The sequence below is a fragment of the Rhinichthys klamathensis genome, unplaced genomic scaffold, assembly GCF_029890125.1.
Source record: "Rhinichthys klamathensis goyatoka isolate OS25496 unplaced genomic scaffold, OSU_Roscu_1.1 h1tg000303l_1, whole genome shotgun sequence".
In the NCBI taxonomy this organism is placed as follows: domain Eukaryota; kingdom Metazoa; phylum Chordata; class Actinopteri; order Cypriniformes; family Leuciscidae; genus Rhinichthys; species Rhinichthys klamathensis.
The window spans coordinates 1,375,864-1,403,085 of record NW_026606822.1 but is presented as its reverse complement, the minus strand read 5'-3'; the positions used below and the strand labels follow the sequence as shown (position 1 = coordinate 1,403,085).

Genomic DNA, 27,222 nt, shown 5'->3' with positions numbered 1-27,222 from the left:
ATGCGGTCTATCTACGGCAACGGCGCTAGATTTGTGACTGATGGTGTCACGTGTGAAATTCCAGTGATTGCTGTTGTCTCTTCGTGTTGTTTTGTTCTTCAGCTTGCTATTTTAAGAGGTTAGCATATGCGCTCTTCACGATCCTTCATCAACAAACACAAATCACAGGGTTTCAACTAGTTGAGTCACATTTAACTCAACCATATGCAGACTCAAAGGTCCAGCTGGGAAATTTTTTATTTCTACGCTTCAAACAGTGAGACAGGTTAAGTATAGATGTTTTAAACCTTAGTCACTAGCTATTAGCTAATTTGTCTGCTCTGTGCTATGAAATTCCAATGGGGTTTTATAATGGATTTTTCAATTGATGAGTAAAATAAGGTCTGTGGTAAACATATGTTGACAATACTTGCCAATTGTTCTACAAAATAAATGACACGCACCAATATCGAAAACATGAGGGGCTGTTATGGTTTAAAAAAATATATGTTTCTAATAAGGAACTAGATAAGAACGTTTGGGGGTGTGAGTGTATGTGTACTTTATGTTGTAGAACAAAACATCAAACTATTGCCAAGTTATGTTTACCACAGACCTTATTTTACTCATAAATTTAAAAACCCCATTATAAAAACTCATGAAAATCTCAAGGGAACCAGCGGCGAATGAGCCAAGTCACCTTTATTTATATAGCGATTTATACAATATCGGTTGTTTCAAATCAGTGATTTACAGTGATAATTGGAAAATTATGCATTTCGTCTGTTGTTCAGCTGAAGTCAGTTCAGTGTTGATTCAGTTCCGTTGTTATTAAATTAGTTTGTTTCATATATAAAGCAGCTCTGCAAAAAATTTTAGCATACAACAGCGTCAGTAGAGTCAGATCAATAATATTGTTGAATATTAAGTCTCCCCAACTAAGAAAACCAGAGGCGACAGTGGCAAGGAACCCAAACTCCATCAGGTGACAGAATGGAGAAAAAAACCTTGAGAGAAACCAGTATCAGTGGTTCTCCTCTGGCCAACGAAACGAACGAACTTGAGTATCGTCTGAGTATCATCAACATATGTTTATTATTGATACTTGTTTGCACCATTCTATAATGATGCATTGCTTGTCCATCACCAAGACCTTGAATATTTTTTTATTGTTCAATTTCTAGTATCTAATGAACACTTTTCACAATCCAATCAAATGCAAATGGATAAACCCCCTTTATTTTTTTCTCCTTGAATATTGTGTTGCACTCAACATTCATATTACTCTAATATTAGGATCATTGCACATTTAATGGCTAGTAGAGATGGCTTTTCAAGGGATCATTCATTAAAAACTTTTTTTTTTCATAACATTCAGAATTTCAATCCTTTCCTCTACTGCATGGTATATCATATTTAGATGACTTGTAATAGATTTGGTTTAACTACTTCTGTTGTTGTTCTTTTTTGTGTTGCAGTGTAAATTACCAAATTTCTTATATGGAAAAGAGCAGATTTGACTTTACACAGAACATTTCCTCAGAAGACAATCATGCAGGTTTTGACCAACCTGGGTGAGTAAATAATGAGAGAATATAAAATTTTTTTTGGTGAACCGTCCCTTTAAGAATTGAAAATTACTTTCTTTCCATAGTAAACTATAAGCTGAAACCTGTCAGGTTTTAGGACCTGTGGATTCCCCTTCCACAGAGGAGGAACTAAGACAGAGGACTTCTGGCTCTAACTACCACAGCAATCAATTTCTCAACAACTGGAGCTGCTTCGGACTGGATGACAAGAGCATTCTGTTTCCACAATTTAGGATTAAGCATTGGAGCTTTAATATTGGAATATTTAAACATAAATATATAATCAAGGCATCATCTGATTAACTTTCTGAAGCGATAGAGAGTAAAGAAGAGGAGGAGAGAGGTAGGACAGTTTGACACATGCATGCATATAATACTTTAGAAGTGAAGTTGTGTCCATAAATTGTGCCCATAAAAATAACAAAACAATTATTGATTTTTAGTTTAACCTTAGTCCACTTTTAAGCTAGATTTAAACTCTGACCTGGACTGATTAATTTAACATTCTTGTGCATAATCTTATCTTGTTTTTATCTAAACTATTCTTCTCTGTACTTTATACAGAAAAAGTCCACAATTTTAAAAGCCAAAGTGTATGCATGTAATTTTATGTTGGAGAGTTTATGACAATACCTATAGGATTAGCTTAGTTCACAGTCTTCAGGGGTAACCAACAATCCCATTTGTCCTTTCTTTGGGGGGCTTAACGGGTCTCCCTCCTTTTAAACTTCAGGATCATCAGGTTACCATTGCGATACGGGCCATGGCAGCGCTTTCAGCTGCAGCACACATGCACAAAACCTCTACTCACACATGACTCATATTACCTCAGTCATACACTGGTGAGGTTGTAGCATCAGGTCAGACATACCTTCCATATTTTTCATATCATGGAAGTCTGCACAAACTGTCAGCGCTTGACTGTTTTTTTCTTCTTTTTTTTTTAAATAATTTTTTCCTCTGTGTTGTAAGGCAGCCATCTCAGTTACCTACATCACTCATTACTGATTCATGAGAACCAGTCATTACAAGACATAATATGTGCAGTACAGTATACACATGGAAGCCATGAAAGACAGCCTTTGACATCAGCATTCTTGTGAAGCAAACTTTAACTTTTTGCAAGGACCGTGCAACTTAGTGTTTAATACTTCTATTTTGAAGATGTTTTTAAAGGAATGGTGTACACAAAAAATAAAGTTGCTGCCTTAAATTTGTAAGTACATTCAACATGGATCTTTAAGTCAATTCAACTTAAATTACATTAAACTGACTTTAAAAATGAGTATAATGCCGTTCTCTTCCATTACTTCAGATAATGATGTGCTCAGAAATAATCACTGCCATTGGGACAAACGCTTTTTTATACGTATTTCTTCTGGCCAAAGGAATTTTGAGCCTGTGCCTAGATGGGAGTATTTCAAGAGCTAAGTGAAGAGTGTGTATGGTCTTTAAAAATCGCAATTGCCGTTTTTTCCCCATAAAAACTATCAAATAACCCTAGGATGTAAAAAACTATCAATCCAACAGATAAGACTATCGATATACTCAAAGAATGAGTGCGCTGTTCATTTCCTTCTGATAGGAAACCAATGAAATACTATCAGCATACTTTATGAGGGAAAGATTATCATCATCATACTGTAGTTCATTAATGAGAACAGTATTGGAGACAGTACACATCCCTGCGGTACACCAGTATTTGAAACCAAGCCGTCAGACATGATATTATTGATAAAGCTGAGGTCGATCTTTAAAAAAATCCTTAATCCATGAAATCATTCAGCTAATCCCTAAATCATAAAGGTGCTTTAAAAGAAGATGAGTTTGGACATTATTAATAAAAACAGATGAGAAATCCAAAATCTGTCTTTATTTATTAACCCTTACATCATTACAAACTCTTAATAACTTTTCTATCTTCCGTGGAATGCAAAAGTAACTTTGTAATGTGTTTGTAATGAATGGGAACTGAAGTACGGTGGCCGAGAGAGCTCAACGCCCAGAAAACAATCACAAAGATGTTTTCTTAATTTGCTGGTGTATTTTCTTTCTGTTTGCATGTGTTTTGTACAGTTGCAGCGTGTTGGGCTATCTTGGCCACCGTACTGGAGTTTTCAGCTTCAAGAAGGAAAAGCACCCTAAAAGAATCACAAACAGACTGAATTTTCAGCCATTATTGACTTGAAGGATTAGAAATTTTTGTCATTCTCACAGAAAGCGATCATATGACTTCAGAAGACTTTTTTAGTGGCGCACGAGTCATGCAGTATGGACCACTTTATAGTACTTAATTTTTATTTTTGGTAATTTAGGAGCTTGACTGCCCCTGTCCTCACTTTCATTAAAAATAGACAATAGAAAATAGTGGCCTTTTGTGTTCTGCATTTGTTCCACAGGTTTGGAAATGGCATTAGAGTAATTCTAATTTTTGTGTAAACTATCCCTCTCTAAACTAACTTGCATTTCATGCTGTTTAACCAGATGTTTATTCAGGTCAATTGGCACATAGCAAGCCAGGTTCATGGACTCTGATGTTCTCCAGACACCTGACACACTTTTAGCTTCATACTTTGAACATAACAGGTTGTCTTATGCCCTTTAATGAAGATCCAATTTCTTGTGCCATTTCTCTTTTAGAAAGGACAGTGTTTGGGTAGGAGAAGCTGGTCCTCTCAAAGCCAAGTGATCTGTACTATTGGCTTATACGCAAGGCTTTTTAAGGCTACTAGGCCACGTACACATACGTTTTGGGAGTGAGAATAATTGAAAAGTAAATTGTTCTGTGTGTGTACAAAATACAGGTGTTACATCTTGTATTTGAGATGGCTGAAGTAGTGATAACCATAGAAACAGTTTGGCATCTCAAGGTTGTAAACAAGAACATGGATGTCATTTAAAATGTTTGGCGTGAGCTATAAGCAACATTAGCTGAATAACAGATACTACCGTTAAAAGAAATGAATACTTTTATTTAACGAGAAAGCATTAAATTGATCAAAAGTGACAGCAAAGACTTTGTCGAATTGATGATGTTCTTCTGAACTTTCTATTCATCAAAGGCTCTGTTTACACCTTGTATTAAGATGTGTTGTGGTCGATCGGATCTCCAAAATCGACACATTTCTGTTTACACCTGGTGTTTTAATCTGTCTCTTTTGTCCACTTTCATCCACTTCTGTCCTGATTTATTCAGGGTCTATTTTTTGTCTTCAAACCAAACTTAGGTCTTTAGGCAACAAAGTTTAAATCCTGTCAGGCCAGCACGCTACCCGTAATTTTTACGGATTAAGTCAGTAGGCGGAGAGTAGGGAGTCTTGGACACATTCGACCACATGAGTGTTTACACTATGAACGCGATCCGGTCTAATGTGTTTTCGACTACCTCTGGAAGTGGTCGAAAGTGGACGAGCTCAAACGTTTTAGACCCCATTTGCACCTGTATTTAGCGTCGTCCACTTGTGATCCGATCGACCAAAACACATCTTAATACCAGGTGCAAACAGGGCCAAAGAATCCTGAAAAAATGTATCAGTCTCCACAAAGAAATTAGGCAGCACAACCTTTTTCAACATTGATAAGAAATGTTTCTTAAGCACCAAATTAGCATATTAGAAGGATTTCTGAAGGAACGTGTGACACTGAAGACATAAAAATTCAGCTTTGCCATCACAGTAAACAGTTATATTTTAAGTTGTAATAATATTTTACAATATTACTGTTTTTACTGTAAATCCAACCTGGGTGAGCATAAGAAATTCTTTTAAAAACATAAAATCTTAACGATCACAAACTTTTGAATGGTTCTTCAGTTTTTATCAAACTGGTTTTTAACATAAATTTGAATAAGCCAAGATATACATGTGATTATTTTTTCATAGCATTGCACCACAGACAAGCTGTCACAAAGACAGTTACAAACTGTTACTTTTCAGAACCGAGGTTATAGGTTGATAGGTTGTAAAATTAGTTTTTCAGTTTTGTAAATAGCCGAACTCTGTGTAGTACAGAAAGAGATTGAATACTCCAGAGAGGAGTGACAACCGTAATGAGCTGCAGTGTCTATGTGGACATTGTAAAATCAAAAGCTGCTTCCCAACTTCTGTCCGTATGCTTTGAAATGTTTATCGGGAACCGTCAGGTACTTTTAAAATTGGCTGTAACTTTCAGATTTCAACATCTGCCAACACGTTCTTGCAACAGGAAAAAATGTCCATTTGGCCTGAAATTCAAGAACTGAACAAAAGGAAAAACTTGACTTGCCATAGACCCTCACAAGACACCATTCTCTTTGGGATTTAAGTCCACCTGCCCTCTTTCCCACAAGCGTCTGGGGCTTTTCAGAGGGGTTTATGGTGTCAGCCTTGAGGTGGTTATTGGTGATGACCCTGGGGCTTCCTCCTTTGAGCCAGGGATTACCTGAAGAATAACAAGAGAAATGGGGCAAAAAATCTGCAGCACTATGAAAGCAAATACCCCGAGATCGAGAGGTGAAGGGGAACTGAGAGGTGATAATCAGAGCTCAGACTAAATAGAAATTAACAGCTGGATTTGCAGTCAAAATGGTTTCAAGAGGTGTTTGAAACAAGGACTGAAGGGGCACAGAAAGGGAAAAAAACTTTGTTTACCGTATAATAGATTTCAAGCATGTGCTAAATGGGACTCATGTGTGTTCTTATGAGTTATCAGCATGGTGGAGTGGAACAGGCAAGGGTAATTTCTGTCTTTCTTCCCTTTGAAGAACAGCGACTGAGCTTTAAAGTGTCCTAACACGTGGTTTCAATTCTAAGGCACTCCAATAAATAGCACTCTAAATGTATGCCCTCAGTCCCCATACAGTTCTAAATCGGATTTTTGATGTAAACTATCCAGCATATTTACCATTTCTCCTCCAAATAGTTTCCAGAGATACAGGTGTTCGCCCGTGAAATATTCACTGACACATCCTTTTATGCCGTGCTCTGTAAACTATTGGAACATGTCGAAGGCCTTTTTCTCAGGCCTGGATCACCGCCAGCCTCATTCGCTCTTTTCAACCTGGCTTCAGGGAGCTGTGTGTTTAAGGACTTGAACTTCTAATTCCTCTGCAGTTTAGCTTTCAAACCTGACATAACAAGCTCTTACTGTAGTTGCTTTAATTGGAGTGGAATGCACCTGCAGGGAAAGAATTATATCTGCACCATTATATCCGAAGAAGACAAACTACTCACTCCTAGTACTGGTGGACAAATTAGTAATAAAAAAAAAAAAAATAATAATGAATACAAAATTTGTAAAAAAAAATTTTTAATGAAATTAATTATTGTATTCAGCAAAATACATTAAATTCATCATAAGTGGCAGCAAAGACTAAAATATACAGTATATATATATATATATATAGCCCATATGAAGTGCTGTCAAATTGATTAATCGTGGATTAATCACATCTAACAAAAGTTTGAATATATATATGTGTTTGTGTTCGTGTCTGTGTGTATGTATATACAGACACACATATGTATGTATATATATATATATATATATATATATATTCATGTTTGTATGTATGTACTATATATATACACACACATATTATCTATTTACACTTTTTTTTTGTCAGACGCGATTAATCGATTCAGCACTATTTCAAATAAATGCTGTTCTTTTGTACTTTCTATTCATCTGAGAATCCTAAAAATCTATCACCGTTTCCACAAAATTCCTGTTTTCAATATTGATAATAAGCAGCAAATCATTATATTAGAATGATTTTTGAAGGATCATGTAACACTGAAGACTGGAGTAATGATGCTGAAAATTCAGCTTTGCCTCACAGGAATTATATATATATATATATTTAAAAGTAGAAAACTGTTTTTTTAAAATAATAATAATTCACAATAATAATATTGTTATAATATTTCACAATATTACTGTTTTTACTGTATTTTTAATCAGATAAATGCAGCCTTGGTGAGCAGAAGAGACTTCTTTCAAAAACATCTCACCAACCCAAATTTTTGGACAGTACTATAACAATGATATTTTTTTGTATAATCTGATGAATCAAATGCTTTAAAATCTAGTTTATTTTAAACTTGATAGACACAAACCAAAATATTAAGTATGAAGTCTCACATTATACAAACACATTACATTTTACTCTTTTCTTCTTCTTCTTCTTCTTCTTCTTCTTCTTCTTCTTCTTCTTCTTCTTCTTCTTCTTCTTCTTCTTCTTCTTCTTCTTCTTCTTCTTCTTCTTCTTCTTCTTCTTCTTCTTCTTCTTCTTCTTCTTCTTCTTCTTCTTTTGGTGGCTTTCGCCTGCAAACAATGTAAAGCTGTCCTGAACACTTATAGCTTCACAGTAGGGGCCAATGTTGTTTTTTATTTATAATAATATAATATTGAAATAAACTTCAGACTGCATGCAGCTCGAGTGCATGAAATAAAGATTTCACTCAAGTTGTTAAAAGTGTTTTGCGCTTTTGAACCCTACAGTATTGGAGTATAAACATCTTTACAGTTACAAGTGTATACTGTCATGCTGCCCAGCCCTCATTTCTACTTTAAGGGTCAATTTTGTGGCATATACAGTCATTTGATCAGACTCTTCTTCACAGGTAGCTGTTTAATGGTTGTAAATCAGTATTTTTATGTGGTTTAATGATTATCCCAGCTCTTAACAAGATAAGTATGTTGTTTATTACAGCAAGACAGTGTCCACACCCTCTTGCACACTTGTATTATAAAGTGTTTCACATGGGGTTTTCTTTTTCATTTCCTGCTTCAAAGGTGTTGTAAGCCATTTTCTTGGAACGCTATATAAAATGGCCCTATTATCTGAGAAATCACATTGGTCTTTGTGATGAAAAAGAGTCTGTGTGCATTCTTGTGGTGCCATGGACCAATCAATGTTGGCATGACATAATTTCCTGTGCCTCCAGAGTGATTAGCCACATGGCATTTAGCCCATAAGCAAAGATGGCAGATTTTCAATCACGTACTTCCAGGGGTGCATGCTGCAGCTGAGCCATTGAGATGAATGGGATTGCTAACAAATAAGCCGGCTTTCATCCAGTTTGCTATGCTGACATGTCTGTGGACAGAGGGAACGTGGTTGAAGCAAGATGACGGAAGTTAGCAAGACAGCTGAAATCGCTTACAGCACCTTTTAAGCCCTGTTTATTTTACTTGTGGAAGAATGATCTTTTCCAATGTGACAAGGATTTATTTTCGCCATCCTAACATTGGAACAAATTTCAATATTTAGAGCGTCTGAGGACAGTTGTATACATCCACCATGAAGCACAGTGTAAATCAGAACATCTGTGGGAAATGTGATGTGAAAAAAACATCAAGAGCAGGGATTCATTTGCCATAGGACCACTAACCACGCAGCCTCAGGCTCAGGGCTTGTGGACCGCAAAGCAAAGCCAGGCTGTTTGATTGTGACAGATTCTCAACATCCTTGCCCCTTCATTTGTTTCCAAATGAGTTTTTGCTTGTGACTTGTTGATAGATGATATAATTCACTCTTTTGTCAGCGGCATAGCAGCCATAACCCTTATATAGAAATGACTAAATTTGCTCCCCTCATTTCTTCGAAGATAATAATTATATAATCATTCATTTTTTCCTGTCTGTCCAATGTGAAGAAACTATCTTGAGCTGTGATGTTGAAGGCAGCATATAAATCTATGTTATACATTTTATACATACACACACACACACACATATATATATATATAATTACATTTTTATATATTATATATAAATAAAATATGAAAAATATGTCATTTATTAATATTATATATATATATATATATATATATATATATATATATATATATATATATAATAAAAATTACACTATATACTAGTAGGGGTTGAAAGACTTCAGTTTTTTTTTTAAAGGCCCACTGAAGTGCCTTGAAACTTGCAGCGTTAATCAATGTGTTGACGTAATTTCCACTGAAACAGGAAGACAGGGCGGGACATATCGAACAGCTCCTCCCCTTTTTTCAAATAGCCAATAGCATTTCGTTTATATTCCAGCTCGGCCATGGCCGTTGAGCTCAGTAAAGCCGCAGTTTCCTCCTAATCTCTAACCGTTTCTCCTCCTAACCTCCTCCATCCTAGCATTCTGTGCAGACTTCAAATGGGCCCGATAAGTTTTGTGGTCTGCGCCGACTCACACATATGATCCGCACTGTGCTATCGTGTCTCTGGACCTGTGTGTGCGCTGCGGCGCTTCGCGTGATACTAACGTGAAACCAGACTTCATTTGCCCCAATGGAAAGCATATTCACACTCTCAATCGTTCCCCATCCCTCCCTATAGTGCACTTTGTGCCATTCACCATGTAGAAAATAGTAAATGTGTGAACAAGTGACTGATTTCATCCGCAGCTTCAGCGTCTATTTATAATGTTGGGGGCGGGACACTTTAGATTCTAGAGAGCATTTGATCGGGCAGAAAATCTGATGAGAAGCTGAAGTTGCAGAGTGATTTATCCATATTTGCGGAAGTGAGAGACTGTAAGTTTTGAATGCTAATATCTTCTAATGCTACAGCTTATTTTTATCAGTTCTTTTGTCTTTGGCTTATATTTCTCACAGATTTCTGCTTGTTCTTAATCATATACAGATACAATAGCACAGTAAAGATTACATTTATGTGAATGCATTAGTGAGAGAGAGATTGTGTGTGAATTAATTCTACCTGGCAGGGTCTCTCTAGTGAAGCCCTAGTGAACCCATAGTGAATCTGTGGGTTTTAGTTACTAAGAAATATATCCTAGAACTTTTCAGTTTCAAATCTATTTTATTGATAAATCACAGAACAGTGTTGACCATACATTTCAGCGCTACTTTCTGTCTGTGTGTGCGTTACAATGCAGCACACATTAGTTTAGAGGGCCGATTAACTTACGTGTACAATAAGCTGTTTAAAACGTGCATTCACCCAATTTTGAGCATCCAAATGGTATAATCAAACATATCTCGTGGAGCGCTCTCGGAGAATGCATTTATTTGTTATTTTAACAGTTGGAAATAAAAGTGGACTTAAAAGATTTCTTATCCTGTTGCGCCCTCTATAGGCCATGATCAGCGACTAGTCGATGTCAAGTATTATTTTTATGATTAGGAGTAGTAGTATTGAACATTTTCTCACTTTTAAGAGCCCTCAATAAAAACATCTATAACATAATGATATGTTTTCAACTATTGGATAAGTAAGGGATAATATACATCCAGCCGGTGGTTCTCTCAAAATAACCCCCGACAGGATGATGAGGACCCCGATGCGAAGCGGGACTCATAATCCAACAGTGTACAAAACAATAGTCACAAAATGGCAGCAGCGTTTGTATGAAACAAGAGAGAGCGGCGAGTCCACGATACTAGGTGGCATAATTAAATATCGATTCTACAGGCTATAGTGCACAAGCGTAGTTTCGAACTTCCGCTGTTATCAGAAGTCGGCATGTCAGTTTCCGGTTTACGGCTGTTCATCCGCATCCGCTATAAACGAACAAGATGAGTGCTGCTGTTGTACGAAAAAAAGAGTTGTTAAACACATCTAAGTTTCTAAGAACTGTAGGTGGATCTATCATCTAACGCCCGTTTCACACATACCCCGTTTGCAGTGCGTGTTGCGGTGCAGGAGCAACGCGCGCTATAGTGCTTTCACATATGATGCGTTTGCAGTGAATAACTGATCCGCGGCTGTAGCCTACCACAAACACATACTTACTTTTTTTTTCTTTTCTTTTTTTGCGCGTCGCCCAAAATGTCTATTATGTGCAGCCACTGCGCACGAAGGTTGGTGTTTTTCGGGAAGCGGTGGAAGCTCAAATGGCTGTTAGCGACTTGAAGCAGAGCAAAGTGGCACACAGCAGTGCTCCTAACGCACCATGTTAACAGGTTAGGCCAGGGCTTTCACTTTTCACACCGTTCCAGATGCGGCACGTATAACAGCAGTACAGCGATCGTTACTGCACCGAATCTATTTCTGCTGTGCTGCATTAAAGTGACACCGCATGTTTCGTGGTCAAAATGCACAAAGATTGACCTGAAAATGTAGTAATTTCACCATAAATGCGTTTCATTAAATAAAATGTAGTAGCCTAATCTCACCATAAATGCATTTAATATACCGGTACTACTATTTTTCACAGTCATCTGAAGACTGTGAAGACCGGGGTAAATCAAGGAAAACTACAATTAAAGGGATACTCCACCGGTTTTTCATATTAAACTATGTAATTCCCTTAACTAAGACGAGTTGATACATACCTCTCTCGTCTCAGTGCGTGCACTATATCGCTCTGTATTGCCGCAAAACTATGTTAGCACTTAGCTTAGCCCAGTGCATTAAATATGGGCCAAGCAGAGAAGCGACCAAACACTTCCACGTTTTCCCTATGTAAACACAGTTACTCGAGTAGTGTAACTCGACCTGGGCTGGTGACACAAAATAAAACGTTGCGCTTTTCTAAGCGTTTAAAATTGATGACTATATTGTATGGCGGAATACCATAACAAGTGCTTTTGAGCACTTCGACTTGGCGCAATAATATCTTCACTCGTGAAAAGTCCTCTTACCGGCTCCCGCTTCCTCTCCCCCTCCCTCTTATTTCCGTCAATACAACCAACGTGACTTTACTACCTGTGCTATTAGCAAACTGCAGATCATTTGCAATGGCGGACTTTGTAGATGATTATGACTTCTTTGTAGCAGACCCAGAGCCATATCTGTTTGAACCCGAGTACACGGAGGAGGAATTAGCTCTTATGGACCGTGAGAGGGAAGAAAGATATGATACAGAACAGACCGGAGCTGGCGAAAGACCATGGGCAAACAGCAATTGGTGGTGCAAGTGTGACTGTTGCGAACAGATGCCGACCGAAATTGAGAGCCTGTGCTGTTTAGAATGGGACCAGGTATTGCCATCGAAGGTGGGGGTCAGTGTAGATCCAGAAGACCCTGGACAAATCGCATGTGTCGCGGCAAGCGACGCGTTTGCAGCGATGATTCACCCGGCAGTCGTAAAAAATTTCTTTCCTCTCACGGTCCATAAGAGCTAATTCCTCCTCCGTGTACTCGGGTTCAAACAGATATGGCTCTGGGTCTGCTACAAAAAAGTCATAATCATCTACAAAGTCCGCCATTGCAAATGATCTGCAGTTTGCTAATAGCACAGGTAGTAAAGTCACGTTGGTTGTATTGACGGAAATAAGAGGGAGGGGGAGAGGAAGCGGGAGCCAGTAAGAGGACTTTTCACGAGTGATGATATTATTGCGCAAAGTCGAAGTGCTCAAAAGCATTTGCAATGGTATTCCGCCATACAATATAGTCATCAATTTTAAACGCTCAGAAAAACACAACGTTTTATTTTGTGTCACCAGCCTAGGTCGAGTTACACTACTCGAGTAACTGTGTTTAAATAGGGAAAACGAGGAAGTGTTTGGTCGCTTCTCTTTTTGGCCCATATTTAATGCACTGGGCTAAGCTAAGTGCTAACATAGTTTTGTGGCAATACAGAGCGATATAGTGCACACACTGAGACGAGAGAGGTATGTATCAACTCGTCTTAGTTAAGGGAATAACATAGTTTAATATGAAAAACTGGTGGAGTATCCCTTTAAGGCGACATAATGAACAACATTCGTGGAGGTGGAAAAACAAGTTCTTTGTGACATGCAAGATCTATTGTAGGCTATTACAATTTAAATGCAAAAGAAAAGGCACGTGAGTCGGCTGTTTTTGCCAATTTTAAGTTTTAATTTAAAATATTTGCCATTTTAATATAGTAAATTTGACCACTTGCTTGAGCAACTTAATATAAGTAATGCATGGAATAATAGCCCTAACTTGCGTTGTTTAAATTGTGTTTAAACGTGCATTACAAAGAGAATAGCAATGCTGACAACTTTTTTTTTTTTTTTTTAAGTTGCAGCACAACTTCTGGATTTTAAATAAAAATAGAAAGTATGTGTTTGTGGTACAGCCGCGGATCAGTTATTCACTGCAAACGCATCATATGTGAAAGCACTATAGCGCGCGTTGCTCCTGCACCGCAACATGCACTGCAAACGGGGTATGTGTGAAACGGGCGTTAGATGATAGATCCACCTACAGTTCTTAGAAACTTAGATGTGTTTGACAACTTTTTTTTCCGTACAACAGCAGCACTCATCTTGTTCGTTTATAGCGGATGCGGATGAACAGCCGTAAACCGGAAACTGACATGCCGACTTCTGACAATAGCGGAAGATCGAAATTACGCTTGTGCACATAGCCTACTGAGTTTTGATATTTTATTAGCTCACCAAACGCAATACTTTCACGAAGAAAAACCGTTCCAAGCGAGCGTAAAGCGCTGCTGACTTCAGTGACCCGGATGAGCCTGCGTTATCTGCTTTGAGCGGTTGTTATCTGAGAATAATTTACCGCTGGATGGCGCTATTGACCAATCAGAATCAAGTATTCTGCAGAGCCGTGTAATAGTTGTTGTTAACCATAACCACTCAGAAGCTCTGGTTGAGTTAGGCAGATCATTCCACCAACTGTTCCCTGTTGGTGGAATGATCTGCCTAACTCAACCAGAGCTTCTGAGTCAGTAGCCACTTTCAAGAAACTGCTGAAGACGTATCTTTTTCGGCAGCACTTGATTCAGTAGAATTAACACTTTCTCTTCTCTTCTATTCTATAAAAAAAAAAAAAAACTGCACTAAAATTAAACTGAGAGGGGTTATAGCACTTACGTATTGTTGTCCTACTGTTAGTTTAACTGCTTCTAATGTTCTCATTTGTAAGTCGCTTTGGATAAAAGCGTCTGCTAAATGAATAAATGTAAATGTTAACCATTACCATAGTCCAAAATGATGTGGTCTTACACAGTTTGACAGCTAAGAGATAATGCAGAGATCTTGTTTAGTTCACATGCAGTGGCTGCCGAGACCAGTAACTTTGTCTGTTTCTATGGTATATCACTAGTGTAGCCGTAAACAAGTCCGAGGCCAAATCTCACAAATCCCTAAGACCAAAGGTATCAAGTCTGCATGCCAAAAGAGTTGCTCTTACTCTAAAGAAACATCATGCACAAGTGCAGTCCGTCTGTACTCTGTCACGGTAGATACCAAACATGGTTTAAAGCGAGTGATGAGACTGTCCAGGTGAAACCCGTGAGCTGCGGCAGTTTCTTTAAATACCTTTCGTGTCTGTGTTCTCCAGCCATAGAGTGAGCTGTTTTCGTGACTGCAAGGGTTAGAATGTCCAAGTGTTTATTTCAGGACCATTAACAATTCATTCCTAACTATTTCTGATGTCATTTCGCTCTTTTACTGGCATCCAGAGCCTTATTCAGACTTGCTTATGAAGTCGCTCCTCACCTGCCAAAAGTTTTGAAACAATGTAAATACTGTATGTCTTTTGTACTGGCAAAGGTCTTCTGCGCTGTTTTCAAAGATGTACACACAGGCCTTGAAATAGTTGTTAAATCCGCTACTCTAAGGGAAATATTTCAGCTTATTCCTGAACCTAAGACCTCCTGGTTCATGGTCAAAAGATCCAGCACATCTGTTTTAGATTGAAATAGCCTGACAGAAGCGGTCAGATTTAGGAATCCTTGTCTTCATGCCTGCGATTTCCCCACAGTTACTCAATACCATAATTCAGTAATTGGCGAGCTTACACCTCCACACAGAGAAACAGGAAGGGTGTCGAGAAAAAAGGACAGTTGACAGTTGGTCTAAATTGCCTGCTATTATGCTTTTTAAGACAGCTTCCGCAAAATAACGTCCAGAGGGCAAACGAGACAAAATCTCGGCCTCTGGATTCCAAGCAAGCCAGAGCTAGCCGGCAGCACGCAATCCTACTCAAGCATTTGCTTGGCCTGGAGCATCAATTCACTGCATTTATTCTTTTGATCCGCTTTTGTTTGTTTTTTCCCTTTTCTCAATTATAGTGGTTGGTTAAGTAGCTGAATGTCAGTTTGTGCAAACAAATTAACTAAAACAACATGATTTAGAAACCTTAAGACATTTGTGAAGTATTTGAATGGATTCCCAGACCAAAGCATTTCTAATGTTGTTAGTTGTTTTCTACATGATTGCTTATGAGGTCAATTTTGTTCTATTCCATATTCTTGGTGGCTCCCTACAAACCATCTGATTAAAATATATAGAAATATATATACCACAAATAAGTATTTTTTAAAGGTGCAAAACGCAAGTCTCTGAGTTTTTGCAGAACTACGCCCCCTCTGGCGACAAGCGAAACTGCATTCAGAGTTGTGCACGCTCATGGACCACACGCATCTTTTATTGGATATGTTTTCTGTTTCATGTTGTACTATTCTTCCGAACACAATTCCTAGTTTATGAAACTGTTCACTAACAATGGTAGTAAAACCAATTCTGATTGTACATGTATCTAGCTTACGCTAAAGCATTACACATTTTACGCATCGTCATTTGTTGTCATACATAGATTGGCCGTATCAAACATTAGAGACTGGGCTATATCTTACCGTTTTATCAAGAAAAAAGCCAACTGAGGATCCCGTTTGAGACCAAGAGCAGACCGGAGATCTCTCCATTTGTTGAATGCCTTCCCAAGGTTGACTCTCGTCTTACTCCGACGCCTGTCTGACTCCAATTTAGACCTTTTGGTGGCACTAGACAAAATTTTTCTTTTCTTTACTTTACGTGGAGTTTGCGTTGGGGTTTGGAATGGACTACAAGCCGGTCTCTTTGAATCCATCTTCTACCTTTGACGCACAAGTTGTCTTCACTGATGCGGAGAATGGCGGCGCCGGCGAATACACAAACCTGCGAGACATAGCCTGGTGAGCGTGAACGCGCATGACGTCACGCCCAGTCTCAAATTCGAGCCCGAATCCCTCTTATATATTTTACTGTACAGGATTATAGAGGCAATCTCAGTGCGCAGAGAAGGGCTCATGCAGCCCATCAGGCAGTTCTTTAAGCATGTATAGGATAGAAAAACAGGTATTTTTAACATGAAAAGTTGCGCAATGCACCTTTAAGTATAATAAAAATATTTTTTTTTCTAAAAACCTAGGTATATATTTATTTCTGATGGAGACAAACGTTTGAATACTTTGGTAGGCGAAATCCAAAAAACTAAAATAATTGTCCCACTTAATAGTCACATAGTTCTTTATGTAGTCATTACTTTTACAGTCAGTGATTCCAAACACAATCAGTGATTTTATTTTTGGCAATTTAGCCTTTAAAAAAAATAAAATAAATACCTTCTCATGATTTTATGTAGTGAAACGATTTTGGATAATCTTTAACTTAGAAAGTGCAAATCGTTCACAGTGTTCACAGTAAAACCGAGTACTATAACGATAACTAGTGTCCACACCAATGCACGATGTTGTTCTGTTTATTCTGCTGCTTTAAAGGGTTAGTTCACCCAAAAAGACTCACCCTCATGTCGTCGCAAGCCCGTGAGACCTCACCGTTCATCTTCAGAACACAGTTTAAGATATTTTAGATTTAGTCGGAGACCTTTCTGTCCCTCCATTGAAAATGTATGTACGATATACTGTCCTTGTCCAGAAAGGAAATAAAGACATCATCAAAGTAGTCCATGTGACATCAGTGGGTTAGTTAGAATGTTTTGAAGCATTGAAAATACATTTTGGTCCAAAAATAACAAAAACTACGACTTTATTCAGCATTGTATTGTCTTCCGGTTCTGTTGTCAATCCGCTTCATTGACGCTTTTGGAGCGTCACTGAAGCGATATTTTGGAGTGATTCCTCTCCTTTCTGCCGTTAACGTTAAAGTTGTGATGTGGACTCAGGTGTTCTTTTATATTTACGATTTACGATTTTTGGAAATATGTATCGTTATAGTTATTGTCCCTGGTGTGAACGGGCCTTTATACTGGCAAACTTGACAAGAACTCTCGTAAAACTTGTTGTATGTCCGATGTGGTTGTAATTCAACATTCGGTGGTTGTGTAAATACATTTAGTCTGCCGCTCTGTACTGCATTAAAAAGTCACTCAGTATTTGTTGCTTAGATGTGGCTTCAATGCAGAGTAAAAATCAGCAATGCAGCCATAACTCATAACTCAGCGAGGGGCCCCCGCACGGGACTGTCCCAAACGCCGGTGCTTCTATTGTTGTCCAAGTAAATGATGTAACTTCTGTTTCTCATTGAGGGAATTTGTTGAGATTGTTAAATTACACAGCTGCTGGTTCAGAGAAGTGCAGAAGAGATCTGGCTTTATGCTTGGGAGATGCGAGATATCTTTTACATTGATGTCTTCACATATTTCTCTTGTGGGAAAAGTCAACCTGTTTTCTTTAGTCTGAAAACAAAGTTGAGTCTCAGCAGTGTTTTTGTCAAGAAAACATCAAAAGATTCTCATTATGTGACCACTGATGCGTTTGAAATGTTTACTGTTCAGCCACATGTTACTTTTACACACACTGAAAACATATCTGCTCGCTTAACAGCCATTAATGAGTGACTAACATTTTTATAGATGTCATTTGCTACTGAATATCTGTTCCGTGTTGTTTTAAAATTGTTTATACTTTTACTGTAGGCCTATATACATTTTTCAATTTTCTGTGGAACTGCTCTTATCTTGATTTTAACCTTAACTGGGTTAAAGGGTTAAAAGTAACTGGATTAAGATGAACTGGGGACGAACAGAGAGAGTTTGGGGTCTGATGAGGGACTTCAGGCCAGTGCTGTGTTCACACTATATCTATACTCTACAAAAAGTCAGTCAAAAATAAGGCACATTATGCTGTTAATATGAATTAATTTTCCATTTTGCTTATTCACAGCTTTTTTACCCCTAGTTTGAATTACGCATTATGTCTGTAAATTTAACTGATAATGTCATGGCAGAAAATTACCTGCACTTTTTCAGTTTTTCTACATTTATTTTTCTTATAGTGCTGCATTCATTGTGTTTTATGCAAACACACACATTTAGTTTACTGTGGTGTATTACACGGTGTTGTTGCAAATGAACATGTCACCACAGTAACGTTATCTAGTTGGCTGACATAGATTAGGTTCTGTCTAACTGATTTGTGATAGTCTTGGAAGCATGCTAGCATTGGTAGAAAGTTATAAACAAATGAGTAATGTTTTGGAACGTATGTCCTCATTTTCCAGAAAAATTGCATTTATAAATTACAGCTGTAATGGAGTTACATTACAGCCAGTGTTGCAATATAATTTTCATTATATCATTTAAATTCCAGTATATAATATAAATAGAATTTATTTTATTTTATTTTAAATAGTTTGTTGTAAATAGTTTGTTATTATTCAATGAAAAATAGACATTTATTGTTTGAACTATAATGTGTGTGTGTGTGTGTGTGTGTGTGTGTGCGTGTGTGTGTGTGTGTGTATATATATATATATATATATATACAGTATACTTCTTTTTTTAAATAATGAATTCATTAATATTATGCTACTGTAATTTTTTGGGGGGGGATCTGTAAGATTTTTTACATTTTTTTTAAAGAAGTTTCTAATGCTCACCAAGGCTGTATTTATATAATAAAATTGAATTCCAATTTAAAAATGTAGTTTATTTCTGTGATGCCAAGCTGGATTTTCAGCATCATTACTCAGTGTCACATGATCCTTCAGAACTCATTCTAATAGGATGATTTCCTGCTCAAGAAACATTTCATCAGGAACTGTGATCTCTCTTTTGATTTGTCTCTCTCAATGTTATTCTCTGAAGCTTGTAGAAACTTGATTTTTGCCATTTCTGTTCATCACTGGAAAGGACAAAATGTAAGAGTTTTAGGCGCTCCCGGGAGAGGCTCGAGCAACTGTCTGATACAATAGCCTGAACCTTACACTGTGTGCCACACACACACACACACACACACACCCTCTGGCTACTCACTCGGATGAGCCTGTCCACACAGGACGAGCAGGTGCTTCATCTTGATCATGTCGTTCTACTGGGTGTGCTTCAGGACTGTTTAACTGAATGAAATAAATGACAGATTCTTTTCATCCTTTTTGCGTATACTTATCCTAAAATATAATTTGGTGGTTAACTAATGTACTCCATAAATGTTTCAGTGATGTCACACTTCATCATCATGGGCCTCAATGGCCAACTGTGTCCAAAACGAATACCGTAGTCATGGCTGCATTCAATTACAGTGATGACCTAAATATTACCTCATCACTCTGAAAACAATAACTCGTTTTTTTGCATCTTTAGAAAGAGGGCTTTCCCCAAGATCTTTATAAAAGCACATCTCTCGTCAATGAGCTGCATGAGATCATTTATGTCTGTAGCAAATTGGTGTTACTCATCATAGTTTAATACCTAGGGTTAGATCGTGTTTTTCACATGTAAATCATGAGTTTATGGTTTGTGAAATGATATCTTTGTATAATTGCTAACAGCATGTGTGTGTGAAGGTACAATATTGTCCAGTTCGATATCCAGAGCTGATTATAATTCCCCCATCTGGATTCATCATCGTCTGTTGTCAATAACACCAGCAATAAGTCTTTTACACCCTCTCATAACAGAGCATCTGGATGTGTGTATGAGAGTGTGTTTCTGTTCATTATGTCCTTGGTTGGTTTTATTAACAACCATAAATTTGTCAGTGAAACATTGATAAATGATGGTGGCAATGAAATACTGTTCTTAAATCATTATTTTTATTCACTGTCTGACTTTTGTGCAAGCAATAACTGCCTTTAGATAAATGTTCTTTATATCCTAACATATTTCCCCCTGCAACTATACAACTTATTGTACTAATACTGCCATAATATTTATGATTTCCCTCTGGCAGGGGATAAAACAAGTGGGAAATATTATAGAATTACATAGAAGCAAGGACCCAAGCTATATCTAGAAATCAGAAAATAATAGAGACCAGGGCTCTGTTTGAGGAACATCCCACAAAAGTCTAGCATTCACTTCCCTTTTCTTCAGAATATGTAAACAACATTTTACATTTTTCTTTGTAACAAAAGTTGTAATATAATAAAATATATATTATATTTATTAGCTATATATATATGTAATGTTATATATAAAAAATTATATGTAATGTTATATTATTATAAAAAAGAATTAATTTGTGATAAAATTTTAAAATGAAAAATAGGTAATATGAAATAAATGATATTAATTCTAAATTAATTCTACATTTTGAAATTGTGATATATATATATATATATATATATAGATGTGTGTATATATATAATAACATATATATATGGCATATTTATTTATTAATTTGTAATAACATTGTCAAATTATATTAAAAAAGTTATTGTAATGTTACTGTAAAATATGGTAAAATATTTACTTGATTTGTAAAAATAAAATAAAAAACTTGCAAAAAAAGAAGCTAGTCAGATGAAACTTAAATTCAATAAAGTATGAAAAATACCCAGAAAAACAGTTCAAATGACAAACAAATTATAACAAAGTAATATGTTATTATATATAATATATTACTTTGTTATAATTTGTTTGTCATTTTGAACCTATGTCTTTCATCTGGGTATTTTTCATACTTTATTGAATATAAGTTTCATCTGACTAGCTTCTTTTTTTTTGCAGGATGGTCGTAACATGCCCGCCCTTTCACCTCATCCTAAACCATGAGGATTCTCATTTTATCTAATGTTATGTGACAGCTTCTAGTGAACCTATCTAGCACAAGTCTTCAGTGTGCACTAAAGCGGATGCTGTCTGTGCATGGACTAGTCCACAGCACAAAGCCATGCTTCATCCTTGAGCTCTGCCACACATGAGTGCTTAGAGAAAGCTTGCTGGAATCCATAGCCCTGTGGAGGCTGGAGATAAGGTGTATGTGCGCTTGGGAAGGGCTCACGTTACACGCTGAAACTCATGCCACCCAGGAACTGTTACCATATGAAAGCAGACTGTTTTGAAAGGAGAGTACCGCCTGGCTCGGCTCTTTGTGTCAGCGTGATAACACCGGCTATGCCAGACGGAACGTGTTAAATTGTCTCTATCACAGCTAATGAGTTTGAGGTCAGTGGCTGAGGATTTCTTAGACAAGCCACACAGAAAGGCTGTGCGATCCAAAGCAATTTACTGGAGGTTTGTGTATGTTGTGGCAGGCGGATGGTTTGGGTGTGGGGCGTTTGTTGATGTGTGTCACATTTGGGGTTTTGGTCTGTCTTGTTTGTCTGCGTGTGTCACGCTTGAACAGTAATTTGACAGTGATTACTACATCACTCACAGAAGATATTTTCATTGACTGAAGCTTGGCCTATGATGTCTGAAATGTGCCTTTTCTCCCAGCATTTCACCAGTGGAAGGAATGTATTTGGACAGATGAGGTGTTTCTCCCTGTAGGGAAGAAATAAGTCATTGGAGATCTCTTTAATGTGAGAAATGTTCCTGCTTGACAGCAGTGAGACGTCATTGAGAGCAAGTTGAGATTTTTGTCTTCAGGAAAAAGGCCTAATCCGTTGAACTGGTGATTCATTTTGGTAAATCTGCTCAAATGAACTGATTCACTAGAATGAATCGGGCTTTCCGATGCTGCATGAGTATTATGTATTCAGTAAATGGTAATTATATACAATTATAGCTTGCTTCCTACTTTTTTCTACCTCTTTGCAGAGGAGCTGGAAGCAGAAGATGCCACGCTGGTCGATACATGTACCATGAGGAGCACAGGAGATCTACGCTAAAGACAAACAGGAGAAAACAGTTCACCTGGATACATTTCACAGGTAAACAGTCTTTTTTTCAAGTACAAGATTACTTGTAAGCATATAAGTCTCATATTTTCAATAAAAAAAAAAAATCCATGTCCAGAAAGCAAAAGGATTTCTACTGCAGCTGCTTGAATATAAGGCCAATTGTATCTCAGCTCCCAGATTCAATGAAGAAAATATCCAAAAGTCTTTTGGAGTAGTTTGGACATGTACCATGTTAATACTAAATTATTCTTTGAAGAATCATGAATATTCTGTGGTTTATGTAATATTATCAATATGATATCATCAGTTCTGTCACAATATCCAGGTTAGGAGACTATAAAATATTCTTAGTTATTTTTATTAAATTGGATAATGGATTCTTAAAACTGATTAAACTAAACCGATTTTGACATAAATATAGATATATGACACCATCTGCAGCTAAAAATCTTTTTTGAATATTTCACTGTTATTTTATTATTTAAATATATGACCATCAGTTCAATAAATATGCATTGTTTTCATTATATGAATTGGCCAGTATTAAAAGTAGATCATTTTTTCAGATTTAGACAGTACACTTTTGTCTATACAGTATAAAACAAAAACAGTTATCCATCTACTTGAACTTTTTCACTACTTGAAAATAAGAAGTGCCTGAAAAAAAAGTGCATCTCACAAATATTTCAGCATGCATGTAAAATACTAGATTAGAGCTTTATTGTGAAGCTGTTTGTGGAAAATCTTTAGATCTACAGATATCAGCCATTATATAGTTTATCTACCATTCTTTAGCTGCCGTAATATAATTACTGGATAGCATCTGTGCATCACAATGCAGAAGAAAATCGGAAGAAATTTGGCATCATATTTGTCTGTATGCTGGTATTGTGTGTGATCAAACCTAACATGAATCTGTGCTGTACTCAGGTCACGTTAAACCCATGCGGTGGTCCATGCTTGCCCTGCTGCTCTTGTCCTGCAGCCAGATGTTTGCCCAGCGCCCAGGTGACATCTGCTTACAAAACAACCACCACGGACAAGACGTCACAGCCATCCCTGTGCCAACCGTGGATCCCAAACTCTTCAACAAGAGACGGTACCGCTCGCCCCGCGTACTTTTCAGCGAACACCCCCCCGACTCGGAGCCCACTGGGCACCGGATGAGGAGCAGGACGAAGAGGAAAGCAGGACCGCCTCAACACCGCGGCGTTTACTCCGTCTGTGAGAGTGTCAGCACTTGGGAGGGAAACAAAACCAAAGCTACAGACATGTCAGGCAACGAGGTCACCGTCTTGCCTGACGTCATCATCAACAACTCCAAGAAAAAGCAGTACTTTTTTGAGACGACCTGCAGCAGCGGGCGGACCGGAGGTTCTGGGTGTTTGGGAATCGATGCGCGCCATTGGAACTCATACTGTACCAATTCACACACATTCGTGCGAGCGCTCACTTCATTCAAGAACCTGGTGGCGTGGAGACTCATAAGGATCAATGTAGCGTGTGTGTGTGTGCTGAGCCGAAAGTCTTGGAGACAATGACAAACTGGCTGCTTTTGAATACTCCAGCAAAAGCCTTATGATATCAAACTTGATATTCCAAATTCCTCCATGGGATGGTGGACATTTTATTTGTGCAAACCATTAATGATAACTTGTGACATAAAATATACCGTCTAAGGAGGAGATTGTCAATGGAATGAGTTGGACTTCAGAGTTTGTTTTTTTCAGTTCTTTTTTTATGCATTTCTGTCTTTTTTTAAATACTTGTTTTCTTTTGCAGCAGTAGGCCTACCTGAACATGTACATACATCGTTGTGTGTGGTAATTGTTATTTATTAAACTGCAGCATTATTGTCAAGTTTATTGTGGGTCCTTAGTCTGCATATTAGGATGGATCATTTTTAAAGCAACATTCTGGGTTAAATTCAACTTAAAATTAAAATTGTCATGATTTACTCTTTCTTGAAAACTTCAGTACATTCATTGTAATTGCATTGACATTTTGTCCTGTTTTTGTTCTGTGGAAGAAAAAAGCCATACAGGTTTGGAACGACATGAGAGCGAGTAAATGATGACAGAATTTTCATTCTTGGATGAACCTCTTGTTAACAAAAGTGAACAAAATTTTTTTGGCCCCTCCAACCACTTGTCAACATATTTTCACAGACAACTTGCCAGTCAATTTCCAATAGTTCAAAAAGTCATGTGTCATGTTAACAAAAGGTGTCTTCTATGATACACTTACTGAAGCCTAGTAGATAAGCATGCTTAAAGGGACAGTTCACGCAAAAAATGGAAATTCAGTCATTATTTATTCACCCTGTTGGTGTTAAAATGCCATATGACTTTTATTTTTAAGACCCCATATTTCCAAGTGTTCTGAGGGCATATGATAGGGTTTGGTGAAAAACACACCGAAATTTAATTTATTACTTAGCGAAAATCCTGCACAATTATTTTGGTTGTATAATCATAACACTCAAGCATTACAGGTTAGCATGACACTGGTTTGATACATTTGCTTATCACCCAGGTAAAAAAAAAGTTGAGGTTACTCTTTATTTGGTAACACTTTTTTTTAGCATTAACCATATTTTACCACTTTATTACCATAGTAATAACAGTAAATTATGCATAATTACATTTAACCCTCAACCAAACCCTAATCCAACCCTAACCCTACATGTTGTTAATTTACTGTTACTATAGTTAGTACATGTAGTAACATATAACTATGTCACCTTAAAATGAAGTGTTACCAAAGTTAAACCCAGTTAAAGGAGAACTCCGGCGCAAAATGAACCTTTGGTCTAATTACACATTGTTACCTAGTCAACCGTTATCTGAGATTTGTTTTCATGATTATCGAATGTAAATAGTTTTATCTCTAAAAACAGTTTAGCCTATAACGCTAGTATAACGCTAGTATATTGGGCATAGATCAATGACAAATAAAAATCGCTTGTTAATACCACTAACAAGGCTCAAAATAGCCCCACACTAACACGGTAGCATAATGAGGGTCCCTACCTTCAAACCGAAGCATTGAGAACTTTGTCAGTGTCCAGACAGTTTAATAAGAAGATATTTAATACATACAGTCAACTTCGCGTATACAGGCAGAAGCCATCTTTGAAATACAGCCTTTACCAGTCGATCTACGAACGCTGATCCAAGCCTGCTGTTCGCGCTCACCTTATCACAACTTATAGCTCGTTCACATCTCACCAGCGCACTTGGATCGGCGTTCGTAGATTGACTGGTAGAGACTGTATTTCAAAGATGGCTCCTGCCTGTATACGCGAAGTTGACTGTATGTATTAAATATCTTCTTATTAAACTGTCTGGACACTGACAAAGTTCTCAATGCTTCGGTTTGAAGGTAGGGACCCTCATTATGCTACCGTGTTAGTGTGGGGCTATTTTGAGCCTTGTTAGTGGTATTAACAAGCGATTTTTATTTGTCATTGATCTATGCCCAATATACTAGCATTATACTAGCTTTATAGGCTAAACTGTTTTTAGAGATAAAACTATTTACATTCGATAATCATGAAAACAAATCTCAGATAACGGTTGACTAGGTAACAATGTGTAATTAGACCAAAGGTTCATTTTGCGCCGGAGTTCTCCTTTAAACCTGCATTTGGTATTTGTGCAAGAATACCAGTAATGGACATGGAAGGAAACCAGTGATTATGTTGGTGGTAGTGTATAACCAGAACTTTATCTAACTAGAAAATTAGTCCCACCTCATACATTTACTTCATGCAAGTAACTGTAACATATGACCTTCATCTTTTTGATTTTAAATGTATAATTATTTGATATTATTTTTGAACATTAAGGAATGTCCAGATTGTTTTCTGTGGTCATCGAGCGCATGCCAAGCTGTTGACAGAGCCTAAATTGCATTTAATCTAGCATATTACTTTAAACATTTTCCAGTGTGCTTGAAGCCCAAAAAAGCCATTGAACTCTCTGTAACAACTTCAGTTTAAGCTTTCGGTTTTTTTCTGGTTTTGGTGTAAAAAAAATCCTGTGACTCAGACATGACCTTCAACCATGTGGCAGAAAAACTAAACGGTAAGGGCAAATTTGGTCAGAAGCTTTGAGTAAGCTGGAGAGTTTGTTGAATGTGTTGGTGGGGTCGACCTCACGTCTCAACAGATGTGCTTCTCACACATGGAAACGGACCTACGCTGGAATGCATTAGATGTTCTCCTTCCAGAGGCTTCCACATGATGCAACTGGCCTTGAGAGTGAAAATCGTTAAAAAGCAATTCTAACAACCACAAACAGGTGTGTCACTCCAATCAGACTCTGAATACATTTGTTTAGGCTGCATGTGGAAGTCTTAAAAAACAGATGGGCCGCGGCCTGTGATTCCCACCTCAGGTTTGATTGCGTAAACAGAGGGAGACCACATGGCAAAGGTCAGGTGAATGGCCAAATGATGAGGTCATGTCTGGAAGCCTGAAAGCCTGAAAGCCACAGGCTTAAGTCTGCGAGGTCAGGCGTCAAAGTTCGGGTGGAATATTCAACAGGATTGTTAGGTTTATCACATCACCCACAAGTGAGTCCTTCATCAGCACGTGTTTGTTTAGCGATATAGTGCGGGTCAAAAGGGGTCGTCATTTCAAACAAAATCGCGTTCACACACTCATTTGCTCTCATTAGATAATGTTTTGTGGTCATCGGCTATTTCAAACAGTTCTCGGATGAAGAATGAGAGAGAATTTTCCTCACGAAATGGAACGAACATGCCTGTCTCTGATTGTTTGTAGGACAGCTCCCTATGGAGAGTCTGCTGTGACAAATCCAAGAGAAGCCCTTTTGTTTAATTCACACAGAATATGAATGAGATTAATGAACTGTGGATGGAACTGACACACTGTGGAGATTTCAAACAAGGCTACGGCC

At 37.6% G+C, this 27,222-nt stretch overlaps 1 protein-coding gene across 2 annotated transcripts; it reads left to right on the top strand.

Annotated features, from left to right (window-relative positions):
- The first annotated feature begins 41 nt into the window (after positions 1 to 41).
- ngfb (nerve growth factor b (beta polypeptide)) lies at positions 42 to 23,916 on the top strand. Of its 2 annotated transcripts, none has more exons than XM_056270363.1 (3): positions 42 to 118; positions 22,215 to 22,327; positions 23,228 to 23,916. In XM_056270363.1, the coding sequence occupies exons 2-3, from the start codon at positions 22,252 to 22,254 to the stop codon at positions 23,836 to 23,838; spliced, it is 687 nt and encodes a 228-aa protein (XP_056126338.1). In that variant the 5' UTR covers positions 42 to 118; positions 22,215 to 22,251; the 3' UTR covers positions 23,839 to 23,916. The 2 variants fall into 2 exon arrangements, with proteins under 2 accessions (XP_056126338.1, XP_056126337.1); XM_056270362.1 differs by lacking the exon at positions 42 to 118 and adding an exon at positions 1,608 to 1,911.
- Positions 23,917 to 27,222: the final 3,306 nt, after the last annotated feature.

What these genes read in the sequence shown, in the direction of transcription:
- ngfb (XM_056270363.1), top strand. Translation starts at nt 22,252, where the DNA reads ATGTACCATGAGGAGCACAGGAGATCTACGCTAAAGACAAACAGGAGA. An exon ending in CACCTGGATACATTTCACAG is followed by an intron (nt 22,328 to 23,227) that starts GTAAACAGTCTT and finishes TGCTGTACTCAG; the next exon opens with GTCACGTTAAACCCATGCGG.